Source organism: Dendropsophus ebraccatus, chromosome 15 (assembly GCF_027789765.1).
Source record: "Dendropsophus ebraccatus isolate aDenEbr1 chromosome 15, aDenEbr1.pat, whole genome shotgun sequence".
Classification (NCBI taxonomy): domain Eukaryota; kingdom Metazoa; phylum Chordata; class Amphibia; order Anura; family Hylidae; genus Dendropsophus; species Dendropsophus ebraccatus.
This window is the reverse complement of record NC_091468.1, coordinates 20447409-20464216: the sequence shown is the minus strand read 5'-3', so window position 1 is coordinate 20464216 and position 16808 is coordinate 20447409. Positions and strand designations below refer to the sequence as shown.

At 47.1% G+C, this 16808-nt stretch overlaps 1 protein-coding gene across 1 annotated transcript in view; it reads right to left on the bottom strand.

The window, feature by feature from the left end:
• The window catches only part of RHOQ (ras homolog family member Q), a 47400-nt gene extending 31225 nt beyond the window's left edge, over nt 1-16175 (bottom strand). Inside the window, exons 1-2 of the mRNA XM_069954681.1 lie at nt 15710-16175; nt 4659-4717 (exon numbers count right to left, since the gene is read on the bottom strand). Coding sequence (XP_069810782.1) covers nt 4659-4717; nt 15710-15851 — 201 coding nt within the window. The 5' untranslated portion in view covers nt 15852-16175. The remainder of the gene's footprint in view (nt 1-4658; nt 4718-15709) is intronic.
• Nucleotides 16176-16808: the final 633 nt, after the last annotated feature.

The window sequence follows — 16808 nt, the reverse complement described above, 5'->3', positions numbered from 1 at the left end:
TAATATACATTTGCAATGAAGCAATTAAAGGGGTTGTCCATGATAAAAAAATACACAGCTAATTTCATGTTAAAACAGTGCCACTCCTGTTCACAGGTTGTGTGCGGTATTACAATTCAGCTTCAATAACTTCAATGGAACTTAACTATAAAACCTACACCCAACCAGGAGGACAGGAGAGGCGCTGTTTTTCTCAACCTGAACAACCCCTGACTATACACATTAGGGTCATATTACACAGTGTAATAGACCAGCAGTCAGCTGATCCAGTTGTTCTGACCCATCAAAAACTCACTGCTTGTCAGCCACGCATCTCCCCCTGCAATATGGGAATGTATGGCCGGCAAGTAATGTGTGCCAATGGGCCGCACAAACCATCTAGAGATTCCTTGCACAGCCCTTCCCGCATTATTACTGAGCCATGTAGTAGGCCCTGTAAACAAGTGCCGCTCTACAAGACAGACGTTCGTTTATAAATCGGCTGGGGCCCATAAGACTAACGTCCACCAAACTTTCCGATTTCAGCAGGACTATCCAGCCGTCTAATGTGTACTATCCACCAATGGCAGATCTCACAAAACAGAAGGACTGGACAGCTGAATAATTAAATTATAGACATTTGTAAATTGCTTCTATTTAAAAATCTCAAGTCTTCCAGTACTTGTCAGCTGCTGTATGTCCTGCAGCTAGTGGTGTATTCTTTCCAGTCTGACACAGTGCTCTCTTCTGCCACCTCCGTCCAGAGCAGGAGATGTTTTCTATGGCAATTTGCTACTGTTCTGGACAGTTCCTGACATGGATAGAGGTGGCAGGGTCAGACTGGAAAGAATACACCACTTCCTGCAAGGCATACAGCAGCTGATAAGTACTGGAAGACTTGAGATTTTTAACACCAGTTGATTTGATTTTTTTTTTCCGCTGGAGTACCCCTTTAATCTATAATGCGTCTCCAGATGTGTGTGGCAGAGTCTTATATGCATGCTCAGCAAAGATAAGCGTGCATGTGTATGGGGAGGGAGATAGTTCAGCAGACACGGGTGAACGTATCTGGTTGGTGGTTGAGAATGTACAATGATGCTGCATTCACGTGGGGTGCGGTTCGGCTATGAAAGTAACAAAAATCTCCAAGGATGAGCGGCCGTGTACTCCACAATTACATTTTATATTCCAGCCTTGACTGAATGCCAGGGCTTCGAGGAACATCACCGGAGAAATCCACTTACTACCGATTGGCCGGCGTTCTGCAAACTCCAGCAACATAAGAGATACATCAGCGCGGCGCATTTCAATATGTAAAGCCCAGCAATTCAGACAGCCTGCGCTTCAGCCCTGCATAATCTGCTCTGGGATGGTACGACTGCTCAGCGGAGAGTATAATCGCCCAGGAAAATGAGATCCTTGTATGCATTTGTTGAAATTCCTTTTTCCGCTGCGGTGGGTAATAAAACATTCCACCCATTCATTTATAACAGAGACTACAATGACAGATGACAGAGATTAAGCAATATAACCATGAGGCTGCCAGGACCGACGGAGTCTAATATCCATCGACTGGTAGGAGGAAAACTTACAAGACATTTAAAGGGACATTCCCCATAGAATGTCAGATTGCCGCAGTTTCAGATCCTTAATGTGGTTGTTTATGGTCGATTGTTTGAGATAAAGGAGAAGCTTTACCTATATTTCAAGGATTAGCAAATGTAAAACCAGCGATCCTCGAACTATAGCTTCACTTCACTTCATTTTTTTTAAATTTTTAACGTAACTTACTTCCTGCTTGGAAACAACCATTAAACTGCTGTAGATTTACATGTTATTGCTGTTAGTAGTTATAGTAGGTCTTTAAAGGGGTAGTGCGGCGCTAAACAATTATTCACAAAATAACACACATTACAAAGTTATACAACTTTGTAATGTATGTTATGTATGTGCATGGCCCCCTTCCCCGTGTTTCCCCCACCCACGCTAGACCCGGAAGTGTGGTGCATTATACTCACCGCATCTCGTGCAGGGTCATATTTACCATTAGGCACCCGTGGTCCGGTGCCTAGGGCAGCACCTTGCAGGGGGGCAGCACCAGGGAGTAGGGGGACAGAAAAAACTATTTTTTTTGTTTTTATTTTTTTAGTTTCCCTCCTCCCGTTCAGACTTGCCAGTAAATCTGGTGTCTTTTCCAGGGGGGTGGGGGGTATGGTGGTATTGGTCAGGTCTGGTATCACCAATAGGTGCATGAAGATGGGGCGTCTTCAGGTTTAGTGCCTAGGGCAGCAGCAACTGTTAATACAGCCCTGATCTCGTGTCGACCCCGTCCGCCATCTTGGGACAATGACGTAGTCTTCGGGAGGCCGTCCGAACCGCTCCAGCCATCCCTCATGCCGGTCCCCCTCTGCTGCATCATCAGCAGCTCAGCCGCGATTGGCTGAGCATAACTTGCTCAGCCAATCTCAGCTGAAAACAGTTATGACGCGGCAAAGGGGGGCCGGCATGAGGGATGGATGGAGCGGTTTGGCTGGCCTCCCGAAGACTACGTCATTGTCCCAAGATGGCGGACAGGGGTCGACACGAATGCTGTAAGTATAATGCAACACACTTCCAGGTCTAGCGTGGGTGGGGGAAACACGGGGAAGGGGGCCATTCACATACATAACATACATTACTAAGCTGTACAACTTTGTAATGTGTGTTATTTTGTGAATAATTGTTTAGCGCCGCACTACCCCTTTAAGAGGGATAAGCACAACTCGAGCATGCTTGAGTCCAATCTTTTTGATTTTTGTGCGTTACAGATGAAGACTGTGGACGACTGCAGACATAGACAGTCCTGAAAAACTACTGTATGTGTAAATGTAGCCTTAGGTTTAGGCCAGGGTTAGGATTAGAGATGAGCGTGCTCGACATTTGATTACCGGTGGCTGAAGCAAGGAGTCCTGGAAAACATGGATACAGCCATAGGCCATAGCCATGTTTCCCAGACTCCCTAAGACTGCATCCAACTTTTTCAGCCACTGGTAGCTTAATGCCGAAAGATCAGACTCGAGCATGCTTAACTTGCGCTCATCTCTAGTCTCTAACCATCGGCCCTCCAGCTTTTGTAAAATTACAATTCCCATCATGCCTGGAGAGGCAAAAATTTTGTATCCGCTTGGCTTCCACCTATGCCCTATAATAGAACACTTGCAGACACTTGCTGTACTGGAAAATGTACCCCCTGTGCACTTGCTGTACTGGAGAATGCCCCTTGGCACTTGCTGTACTGGAGAATGCCTCCTGGGAACTTGCTGTACTGGAGAATGCCTCCTGGGAACTTGCTGTACTGGAGAATGCCCCCCTGACACTTGCTGTACTGGAGAATGCCCCCTGGGAACTTGCTGTGCTGGAGAACCCCCCCTGTGTACCTGGTGTACTGGAGTACACCCCTGGGCACTTGCCATACTGGAGAATGCCCCCTGGGCACTTGCTTACTGAAGAAATCCCCCTGGGAACTTGCTATACTGGAGAATGCCCCCCGGCACTTACTGTACTGGAAACTGCCCCCCTGGGTACCTGCTGTACTGGAGAACGTCCCCTCGACACTTGCTGAGCTGGAGAACCCCCCCGGTACCTGCCGTACGGGAGTACTCCCCTAGGCACTTGCTGTACTGGAGAATGCCCCCTGGGCACTTGCTGTACTTGAGAACGTCCCCTGGGCACTTGCTATACTGGAGAATGCCCCCTGGGTACTTGCTGTACTGGAGAACGCCCCCTGGGATCTTGCTATACTAAAGAGAATGCCCCCTGGGCACTTGCTATACTGGAGAATGCCCCCTGGGTACTTGCTGTACTGGAGAACGCCCCCTGGGATCTTGCTATACTAAAGAGAATGCCCCCTGGGCACTTGCTATACTGGAGAATGCCCCCTGGGTACTTGCTGTACTGGAGAACGCCCCCTGGGATCTTGCTATACTGGAGAATGCCCCCTGGGACACCCCTGTTTTCCCTGCTAGCAGGTTTGTTTTAAACTAACCTTTATCTAATAAATATGTCAATACCCACAGGGCTGCTCACATAAAATCTGTCAAGTTGCTGTTACCTGTATCAAGCAACCGGTATATGTATCAATGCAGGTTAGAAAACAGAAGTAGAAATGCCTGCTCAGCCAATCACTTGTCGCAGCAGTGACTCCACACAGTCAGTGATTGGGTGAGTGGGCATTTGCTGAAAGTGGATCCTGGTGAACTGTGGAACAGCAATGGCATGAGGTCAGAGACATGAAAGGTTTGCCCTATTTTACCCAGTTTGTCCCTTTTAAAAATAAAATGTACCCATCTGAAAACCCCTCTAAATTAAATCTTCAATGGGGGAGTTTATCAAACATGGTGTAAAGTGAAACTGGCTCAGTTGCCCCTAGCAACCAATCAGATTCCACCTTTTATTCCTCACAGACTCTTTGGAAAATGAAAGGTGGAATCTGATTGGTTGCTAGGGGCAACTGAGCCAGTTTCACTTTACACCATGTTTGATAAATCTACCCCAATGAGAGCAATATACATACATTTGTAGCATGCTCCACCAGGCCTGCCCCCCTCACCTATTTCTGGACAATCTAAGAGAGCAGGGAAATATACAGATACTGTATAAGGGGAATAACAGGGACACCCAGGACCGTGTATTATACTCACTTGTCCAGCAGTGTCATAGAGTCCAAGGAGGTACTGTCTCCCACCGACGGTAACGCTGACTGAAAAAAAGAAACACATTACGGTTAAGGTACACAAAGAAAGTGAAGAATTCCTTTAAAAAAATGTCAACAAAAAGTGTCTCTGTAAAACGGGTTAAAAACAAAATTAGATCATAATGAGAGTTATAATCATCCCACAATGGAAGTGTATCTGACACGATAGTGGCTTTTTGCTCTGCGTCTTGACTCTACTTTGCAGGAGATGACAAGGCTTACGTGTCAGTCTCCCTGAGTCACACAGACTGATTCAACATCTTTTTGTCATCAGAATTTCGCAAAATTAGAAAATTATGACACAGTTAAATAGTTAAAGGAGAAGATCGGTCATTTGAAAAAAATTGACATTCAGCAGGGGCAGGGGGAGCATAATAAAAAAACACTACTTACCTCTCCCTGTGCATCTCTGGATTGCCTCTCCAGGACCCCAGCCGGGCTACGCAATCTCTTTCTGCTTGAAAGTCACGACCCGGTTGATAGACTGCCTGCTGATTCAGTCAGTGATGGGACACCACTGCAATCACTAATTGGCTGAGCGGGCAATCCATCAGCCGTGTCGGGTATTCCCCCCCCCCGAGTCGTAATGTCATCAGAACTTGGAGGAATGCCTTCTGGCGTTGGTTCCAGAGCCTCAGTGCTTTGAGGGCACAGGGAGAGGTAAGTAGTTGTTTATTATGTTCCCCTTTGCCCCTGCCAATTTTTTTTTTTTAATTGACGGACTTCTGCTTTAATATCCTGCCATACAAGTGATAGAGATAAGTCTGAATTAGTCTAGGACTATAAAATAGAAGTACATAAAATAAAGAATACTCACCTCTCCTGGTCACACACCAATGCTCTGATTATTACTAACCTCACTGATGTGCTCTCCCTGCTCTGCTGATGAGGTTCTGGACACACTGCAGTCAATCACCAAGGACGCAGCAGGACAAGGAGAGCCCTTTATTGGGTAAGTAAACACAGAAACCAACACAAACCGGAGCACTCGCTGTAAACCAGGAGAGGTGAGTATCCTGTTATGTGTTTTTAATCTATTTCAGGATCCCTTTAAGTCCCCTATACACATGATATAAATGTTGCCTAATCCCACTGATTTCTACTGTGTATGGGGGCGCTCAACTCTCCTCTGACAAATGATATCAGGGGAAAGAAGAATTGGCATGTTGGATTTCAACTAAGCAGACCTATGATGTCGTGTCCCCCAAAACAATGACATCACTTATTCTGAGTGTACTGATCAGGAATGTCACAGACATTTAAAGTGTCACTGTCGTGAAATTTTTTTTTGCAGAAATCAATAGTCCAGGCGATTTTAAGAAACTTTGTAATTGGGTTTATTATCCGAAAAATGCATTTTTATCATGAAAAAGCAGTTTGAAGCTCTCCCCCCTGTCTTCATTGTTCTCCTATGGAGAGAGCTAAAGAAAAGACCAAAACAGGACAACAAAGAGTTAATCTACAAATCCCTCACCCGTTATCTGTTCTGACCATCACCAGTGACCTGTCTGAGCTCGGATTACAGCTGTCACCCAGCTCCGTGCCTGTAATCCTCTGTTATCTGCTTTCTGCTGCCGGCTAACTCCCTCCTTCCTCCTCCCCCCTCCCCTCTCCCTAGAGCAGACAGGGGACGTCTCCTGCAACAAGTCACAATTTTCAGATTTTTCAGAGTGGATGAAAAAGAGGAAGGAGGGGGGGGGACCTGGGAAAAGGCTTTTTACATGCAGATAATGGCAGATTTGGCTAATAAACCCAATTACAAAGTTTCTTAAAATCGCCTGGACTATTGATTTCTGCAAAAAAAAAAAAAATACGACAGTGACTCTTTAATGTATACGCCCAGATCTCTCAAGGGGACAGAGTCTGTCTATTGTCGTCTATGTCCATGAGGTTTGCTGTAAAGCATGCCAGTAACTGTTGTTAAGAACAGCCCACGCAAGATAGCATCCCCCATGACAATGAACGAAAAGTGAAATTAAAAAATTAGTCATAAACTAGAAACAGATTATAATAAAAGAACAAGATTCAGTATCTGACTCTAATCAGTAAAATAAAATTTATATGACACATTCCCTTTAAGAAAAGCTAAATGGTAACCCTAATGATGTCTTGAATAATCTATCCTAACACTGGGTACTGGGTCAGACCCCTTTGGCATGAATATTTTCATACCCTGGTTAAGGTAATGGAGCTACGATATACAATGCAAAATACCTTTGTATTATATGTATTATATATTTCCCAAGGGCGGAGGTCCACTTTACATATGTAAAATTCCATCTGCTGGGTGTCTTTATATGAAGCAAAGCTGTGATATACTCTGAGAAAAGCCTCCGTAGCAGCTGACAGCTTTCTTGGAGCGTCAGACTCTTCCGCGAAGTATGTGAGAACACTGGCTCAATGTCATACACTTGCTCAGCATTCCCATGATGGCCGGGCCAGACGGTGCTCGGTATCACTTCCTAATATAGTCTAGAAAGAGGAAGTTTCAGCACAGCCAAGTACAATATAAGGCGAAGCTTCACCTCAAGACCATGGAAACACGAGGAACTGGGAACTATCTGAGAAACCTGTCTTCAACAGAGAATAACAGAAGTGCTCCGACCACAATGTCCACAAGACTTTTGGTTATCTTGAAGGGGATGTATCACAGTCATAGAGAGGGTCTGTTCTCGACAGCAGAGTAAAGATTGAAGACAACCAATTACATAGCAGCCCTGAGTAAAGGATTTGTCTTCCTGCATTCATCTCCCCTCTGCTGTAAGCACGCCCCCTGTCTGATGATTGGCAGCCCTCTCAAGCAATGACATAAACTGTCAATCATCAGGAAGGAGGCATACTTGCAGCAGGAGGAGAGATGGATATTGACAGACTCAGAGCTCCTATGTAACGCCCCAATGACTCCAGCTACTCCAGGCAAACAAAGTTTAATATCTAAAAACATACTCTTCAGACACGTTTATAATGCACATGTATAAAATGATGATTAAATAACTTCATCACACTGCCATCAACTTCACCTACTGCTGCTGACAGGTTTCCTCATATTGCGGTTTATCTGCTGATCATGGTGGTCTTGCAAGTTGGACCTCCACAGATCGCACACTGACAGCCTATCATAAGCCTAGACATCAAGGCAAATAAATGCATGTAAATGCAGGGAGCAGTGTTATATTATTGTATATAGTGTGAGGTAGTACCAGGGCTTTTTCATCTAAGGAGGAAGCTCTGCCCGCCCCATGTTATATAACTACCTGTTCTGACATGTAAGGAGACATACAGTGTTCTGCATGTTCACACGTTTTTTTAAAATGACATCCGTTATTTTGAGTCTAAAATAACGGACATCATTTAGCAGCCTGGCCTCCCCCTGGTGTTAGTACATTATTCTAGTTTGGGGTTACTAATTGGCCTTTGGATGTGTATTAATTGAAAAGTCCATTGAATTCAATAGTAAAAACAGAGAAAGAACAGTGACCTAAAGAAAAAACGCGTGTGAACAACTAATAAAAAACGTCCGCTGTTTGCAAAAGACGTCTGAAAAAAATTGTCATGATCATTATTTTGACGTCTGCTGCGGTAATGTCCGTTATTCAAAACATTGTGTGCATTGGACGTCCGTCTACCCATTGACTTCAATGCATTGCATAGCAGGCAATAAAGGACGTCTTTTTAAATAGAAAAATCGTCCGTCTTTTTTCTATTTTTGACATTGTGTGAACATAGCCTTAGGCTATGTTCACACTACGTAAAACTACAGCCATAGTTCACACTACGTAAAACACAGCCTTATGTGCAATGGGATCCCGGACGGAGCGTACACACATCGTACACGCTCCAGCCGGGATCCCATGCGGCGCCGGAAAGAACTGACAGGTCAGTTTTCTGCGGACGGAATTCAGTGAATTCCGGCCGCAGAAAGACCTGTCAGTTCACACAGTGAAGCAAGCAGCTCCGTCCGCTTTCTTCACTGTGGGCTATGGGAAGCTCTGATGCGGGCGCCCGCATAAGAGCTTCGCGTCCGGAAAGATCACCCGGCCGGTACTTAATTACCGGCCGGGATGATCCAGGCTTAGACTGGCCGTTCCGTGACCCGGCCAGTTGTTCACATAATGTGAACATAGCCTTATACTGTAAGATTCCCTATTATATGACTGGTATCAAGTAGCCATAATACAGCCAAATAACCATAGAACCATACACAGTGGTGCCTTGGATTACGAGCATAATTCATTCTGGGAACATGCTTGTAATCCAAATCCACTCTTAAACCAAAGCAAATTTTTTCATAAGAAATCATAGAAATGCAGACAATTGGTTCCACACCCCAAAATAATGATTTATTATTCTGAATAACATGTAAAACGAATGAAACAAACATTTAGAAACAGCAGAATATGTGATATTATAAGTTACTGTACAGTAATGGAAAGGATGGGAAACACAAGGGCTGACAGAGACTGCAGGGAGCAGGAAGGAATGAGCAGGACAGATGTGGGCACATACATGCAGCACTCTCTGTCCGGGGAGAGAGGGGTTACAGCTATGGAGAGATTACCTCCACAGTCCTGTCCCCTGATGTTAGTCCCAGCCTGAAGTGGATCTGCCATGATTTGGAAGGTGAGGGAGACTTCCTGGGTCAGAGTACAGTGCTGTAGGCCCCGCTATGCAGACCATGCCCCTCCTCCACTCGCGCTCCCACCCAGTACAGGGAGCTCTTAAACCAAAGCAATGCTCTTAAACCAAGTCACAATTTTGAAAAACTGTGAGCTCTTAACCCAAAACGCTCTTAAACCAAGGTACCACTGTATTGATATACAGTAAGTTAAGTGTAGTGCAGCTGAGAGGTCCGGGCCTTACAGACATTACGGAACTGGCCGAAACTAAACAAAAAGTTATTAAACCACCAATGCATTCACATCATATGTCTGTTCCTAACCACGGGTCCTGCCCTTAGAGTCAGCAGAACAAATGAACCAGGGATGACACTACTGGTATCCACTACATGGATTATATCACTGCTTTCCAGGAATGGATGGGGTGGGGACGGAGCAGACAACAGAACTATTGTGCCTGGCAGTCGGATGTCAGGGAAACTGAGGTCAGCTGCTAAGAGCCGGCTTGGGGCTGCCCACAGGCTGCAAACACTGGAATGAGAAGGCGTTATATGGCATTATACGACTGGCAGCCACAGAGGTCAAAAATCAACAGGCACCAGATCAGATGGACAGCCATATGTATGATGCTAAGACACATAACAGAGGCAGATTTATTATTACAGGCGCTTATGCCAAGGGGTCTCACAGTTTAGCGTACTCCCCAAAATAGTGAATGGCCCCCTTCCCCGTGTCCCACCACCCCCACCAGTGTACCCGGAAGTGTGGTGCGCTATACATACCTGTCACGTGCCGACTCGTCTCCGATCTTCAGTCTGCGATGTCGTCTTCAGACGGCCGGGCTGAATCCCTCCGAGCGTCCTGAGTGCCGGCCACCCTCTTCAGCGTCATCGGCTGCTCAGTTGCGATTGGTTGAGCATAACTGTGCTCAGCCAATCGCGGCTGAGCAGCCGATGACGCGGCCACGTCATCAGCTGCTCAGCCGCGATTGGCTGAGCCAAACTGTGCTCAGCCAATCGCGGCTGAGCATCTGATGACGCTGAAGAGGGTGGCCGGCACTCAGGACGCTCGGAGGGATTCAGCCCGGCCGTCTGAAGACGACATCGCAGACTGAAGATCGGAGACGAGTCGGCACGTGACAGGTATGTATAGTGCACCACACTTCCGGGTACACGGGTGGGGGTGGTGGGACACGGGGAAGGGGGCCATTCACAGACAGAACATACATTACAAAGTTGTATAACTTTGTAATGTGTGTTATTCTGTCAATAATTATTTACCGCCGCACTACCCCTTTAAGGCACCCATACACTTTATACTAAACTTCAGGGCCGGCGTCAGCACCCGGCTGACTAGGGCAAGTGCCGGGGCCCACAGCTCCTCTGGGGGCCCACTTCCGTCTGTTACTACATTTTTTTTCTGTTAGTAAAACAAAAAAAAAGTGTAGTAACAGAGGGGACTGGGCCCCCAGAGGCCGCATGTGACAGTTAGGGGCCCGCCGATACATACTGGGGTCCCCGGGCACATCATCACGTCTTCCTTCCAGGGCCGGCTGGAGGTGTAAAGGACCTTTGATGAGGTCATGCCCATGTGACCAGTCTCTTGTTTGGGATAGGCTATCTTCCTCTGCTGGGATTTCTATGGGGCAAGGAGAAGGACCTGTGATGATGTCACAGGTCATGTGATCGGACACCTGATAGAGGGCAGAAAGGTAGGCTCTATAACCTAATAGTGTTCTAGTTGTTTTGGGTATACAGGTCCTGCAGTGAGATATCTATCTATCTAGATATACAGTATATATATATCACTGCAGGACCTGTATTAAGGAGAACTAGAGGTCTCAGCTGTTCATGTGTTATATATGTATATAATATGAACAGCTGGGGCTTGTAGTTCCAGGGCCATTTTAAGCATTGTGCAAGCTGGACCTTAGGGTAAATTCACAAGGGCCGAGCCGCAGCGGACTTAACGCTGCAAATTCGCCACTAAAATCGCTGCGGATCCTTCCCCTGTGAATTTCAATGTGATTACATACTCGCAGCAGGATTGTCATCCCGCTGCCAGTATATAAGTCCCAGCCCCATTAAAGAGGTAGTGCGGCGCTAAAAAAATATTCACAGAATAACACACATTACAAAGTTATACAACTTTGTAATGTATGTTCTGTCTGTGAATGGCCCCCTTCCCCGTGTCCCACCACCCCCACCCGTGTACCCGGAAGTGTGGTGCATTATACATTACCTGATCCGTGTCGAGGCCGTCCGCCATTTTGTGCCAAACGTCATCTTCGGACGCACGACCGAATCCCTGCAGCCGTCCCCCCTCTGCCGCGTCACAACTGTGCTCAGCCGCGATTGGCTGAGCACAGTTATGCTCAGCCAATCGCGGCTGAGCAGCTGATGACGCGGCCGAAGATGACGTTTGGCACAAGATGGCGGACGGCCCTCGACACGGATCAGGTAATGTATAATGCACCACACACTTCCGGGTACACGGGTGGGGGTGGTGGGACACGGGGAAGGGGGCCATTCACAGACATAACATACATTACAAAGTTGTATAACTTTGTAATGTGTGTTATTCTGTGAATTATTTTTTAGCGTAGCACTACCCCTTTAACCCCCACCACCCCGGGTGTTACATTACCTGCACCGCTATCTGGCCGCATCTGAGGCTCCCCGAGGTCCCCCGCAGCCAATCAGTGACTGTGGCGGGGCCATGCACTGATTGGCTGTGCGGGACCTCCAGGAGCTGGGAGAGTCAGACGCGGCCGGATCGTGCTGCCGGTGATGTATCACCCGGCAGCGGCGGGGGTTAATGGGGCCGGCACTTACATACTGGCAGCAAGATGACAATCCTGCTGCGAGTATGTAATCACATTGGAATTCACAGAGGAAGGACCCGCAGCGGTTTTAGCTGCAAATTTGCAGCTTTAAATCTGCTGTGGATCCACCCTTGTGAATTTACCCTTAGGGTACCTTCACACATACCGACTCGCAGCAGAAAACTTGCTGCGAGTTTCTGCTACGATGCGAGGTCCTGGAAGGCCCCTATCACTACATACTCGCAGTGGTCTGAAAGACGAATGGGTGTATGTAATGCAGCCGCTCCCTTAACCCCTTTGGCTTCCGCACCGGTCCCGCACCGCTGTCTCCATACATTACCTGGCTCTGGCTGCACGGGGTCCTGCTCTGCCGCCCAGCCAATCAGTGGCTGTGGCTGGGCAACACACTAATTGGCCGGGCGGCAGAGCAGGACGCCGGGACACCGTGCAGCCAGAGCCAGGTAATGTATGGAGACAGCGGTGCGGGACCGGTGCGGAAGCCAAAGGGGTTAAGGGAGCGGTTGCATTACATACACGCATTCGTCTTTCAGACCACTGAGAGTATGTAGTGATAGGGGCCTTCCAGGACCTCGCATCGTAGCAGAAACTCGCAGCAAGTTTTCTGCTGCGAGTCGGTATGTGTGAAGGTACCCTTACTCAGCAGTGATAGTTACCCCCCATCCTGTCACTGGGTCTGACTCCTTCAGAGTCCTGACTACCACAGAGATCAGGATATACAGGAGGAGAAAAATATGCAGCAGCCGCATGTTTCTTCTGCTGCATATCTTTCCTCGCCTGTATCTCCATGATTTGCTCCTCCAAGGGGCCCGCCGAGGCTCTGTCGCCCAAGGGCCCACAAAAACCTGGAGCCGGCTCTGCTAAACTTGGTACATTTATTGTGCTGGGCGGTGCACTAGGAAGGCCGGCACAGTATGGGCATAAGCCATAAGTTAGCTCAACACAACTGGAATACAGGTACATTTCTAAACCCTCATTCCAGCCCACCTATGGACTAGAGTTTGCAAACTGATTTGAAACTAATCAAAGGCGTCTTATATTTTCTAAAAGTTTGGGATTTTGGCAAAAGATTGAGATTTGTCCCCCACAAATTGCTGAAAATGGTGGAAAGAAACAGCTTTTAAAACAGTTTACTATTGCCTTTGCTGCCGCTACTACTATGGTTTAGGCTAGGGTTACTACTGCCCCTACTGCAACTACTTCTAGTATAAGGGCCCTATTCCACGAGACGATTATAATTATCGTTCGCATAATCGTTAACGATAAACGATCCAAACGACCGCTATTGCAAAAGACCTGAAATCGTTCACCCATTTACATAGAACGATAATCGTTACCTATAATCGTTCTTGCGGTCGTCTTGTCGTCGCTATTGCGTTTGTCACTACTGTGAACGACGGAACAACATACTACTCTATGCGAACGAGCAACGATAAAAATAGGTCCAGGTCTTATTAAATGATTAACGATTTCTCGTTCGGTCATTTATCGTTAACTGCTATTCAAACGAACGATTATTGTTTAGATTCGAACGACTTAACGATAATCTGAACGATAATCGCTCCTTGGAATAGGGCCCTAAGGCTTAAGTTTAGGCCACAGTTAGGGTTGCTACTAACCCTACAGTAACAACTACCAGAGTAAGGCCTTATTCACACACAATTCGCTGTCAGTGAAGTACTCTGTGACGGTCCACGGCCGCACTACGGACGTGTGAATGTTGCCTAAGGCTACATTCACGTGTTCGGCAGTTTTGTCCATAGTTACAGATCTGCATTGATTTCAATGTGGCTGTTCACACTGTCCGTATACTTATGGATCTACACATTTTAACAAAATTACTGACAAATTCTAGTACGGACCATAATTACGGCACAGATTGTCTCATTGAAGTCTATGGGAGAGTCTGTAATTTTTGATGATCAACAGAAAGTGCAGATTGGGGATGCAATACGATTTTTTATTTGCGAATTATGGACCATTGCAGACATCATATATGGTCCTGAAAAACTACTGATTGTGTTAATGTAGCCTTAGGTTTAGGCTATGGTTAGGGTTCCTACTAGAGATGAAGATGTCTTATGTGTAAACGCAGCATTACACACAACTATTAAAGGCAATGGGGGCACTTTCACATCTGAATCAAATCAAACTTCACCCAAAACTAATTTATTGGCGTTAGCCACTGCCAGAATCCCCAGGGTGAGGCTTATCTCCCCAAGAACAATGGGATTGGTTAGCTGAAAACCAACACAACTGTACTTCTCTCTCCCAACATCTGTCACAGAGAGTCTGGAGACCCCAATACATACATCAGTCACTGGGAGGAGAGTCTGGAGACCACCATACATACATCAGTCACTAGGAGGAGAGTCTGGAGACCACCATACATACATCAGTCACTGGGAAGAGAGTCTGGAGACCACCATACATACATCAGCCACTGGGAGGAGAGTCTAGAGACCACCATACATACATCTGCCACTGGGAGGAGAGCCTGAAGACCACCATACATACATCAGTCACTGGGAGGAGAGTCTGGAGACCACCATACATATATCAGTCACTGGGAGGAGAGTCTGGAGACCACCATACATACATCTGTCACTAGGAGGAGAGTCTGGAGACCACCATACATACATCTGCCACTGGGAGGAGAGTCTGGAGACCACCATACATACATCTGCCACTAGGAGGAGAGTCTGGAGACCACCATACATACATCTGCCACTGGGAGGAGAGTCTGGAGACCACCATACATACATCTGCCACTGGGAGGAGAGTCTGGAGACCAACATACATACATCTGCCACTAGGAGGAGAGTCTGGAGACCACCATACATACATCAGCCACTGGGAGGAGAGTCTGGAGACCACCATACATACATCTGCCACTGGGAGGAGAGTCTGGAGACCACCATACATACATCTGCCACTGGGAGGAGAGTCTGGAGACCACCATACATACATCTGCCACTGGGAGGAGAGTCTGGAGACCACCATACATACATCTGCCACTGGGAGGAGAGTCTGGAGACCACCATACATACATCAGCCACTGGGAGGAGAGTCTGGAGACCACCATTTACATCTGACAGGTGGCAGGTGCTGACAACATCGCCAAGTTCGGTCAACTAATGTGTCTGGCCGTCCAGCAGAGGCGGTAACCTGTCACTCATTGTACATGGTCTCCTTGTTACCCATAGCAACCTGAGTTTGAGTCTGAAGCTGAACTTTAGTTGCTAAGGGCAACACGGACATCTCGGTAAGTGAACAGCTTCTACGCAGGAAGCCGATATGGCGTGACGGGTATCATTCGCTTTGAATGACAGTCATCCAACGTGATCTCTCGCTCTAGGAAGTTGTGCCCAAAACCATGCCAGTCATGTGACTTTATGAGACGCCAAAGTGGCACGGTCACACCGCCACGTAACTTTTTGCACAAGTGAAGCCAATGCAATGTGTAGGTGACGGTAGAAAGTTGTGCCACTCATGTGCCAGGTGGGCACCGGTACACACATAGACACACACACAACTTACCAGCATAGTGGTCAAACACAGTGGGCACGTATTCCTCCGGGAAGGCATCGTTGGCATAGCTCATGAGAAGGCAAGTTTTGCCCACCGCCCCATCGCCCACCACCACGCATTTCAGCATGCTATTAGCACTGCCATTCGCCATGGATCCTCGGCATGGTAGGGAGCTGGCCAGGTCACAGTGCCCCCCAGCATGACATGCCCCCCGGTGCCCGCCAGCCCTGGCACACAGGACACAATGGGAAGTTTGTGCGGCGCATCTGCTGGCCGGGCACACACACCGAGCCTTCCTCCTCCTCCTCCTCCTCCTCCTGCTGGAAAATAAGATTATTTCTTCCAAAGTCTGCACTTGTGCCCCCTCCCCCAACTTGTCAGGGCACAACACTTTCCGGCGCTGCAGTCTCAGCCTAGCTTGGCTGTGGGGGTTGCAGGGAGAACACAGACGGCTAATGTGCTGGCTAAGGGAGCGTCTCCAAAGAGTCTCCTGCAGCCGCCGACGAAGAGGACTGCTGTGTGCTGCCACATGTCACTGCTGCCAGCTGCTGCATGCACACTCTACACAGCAGACTGCCATCTGAAGGGCATCGTGCTGCTGGGATGGCACACAGCACTCACATGCATCCTGATCCAGCCTCTCAGTCATGTGCACCATTACTTTATAGAATTACCTTCATATATTATGTTGCAGTTTCTGATACAATGCACATAGGCAAGATTAAAAGGACAAACATGCAGAACACATATCCTGTTTTATGAGTTTACACTAGCATTGTGGCATCCATAGAAGGCAGTGTTCACACAGGGTTTTTGGTCACATCTTTATCCTGCAACAACAACAACAACAAAAAAACAAATCTGTCATTTTTTTGGCACCAGAGGCGGGCATCTGGGTACATTCACACCTACCTAATATGCTGCAGATTTGATGGTGCGGATTTAACTAAAAAATATAAATAAATAATAAATAGCTGAAATAGAGTAAAAATGGCCTAAAATAGCGTTCTTATGTTCTCACTTTTTTTACAGTTGTATTTTGTACAAAAATTTTTATTTTGTGTCCGTTTCACAGCATGAAAGTTATCAAAAACAGCTACCTTTTGCA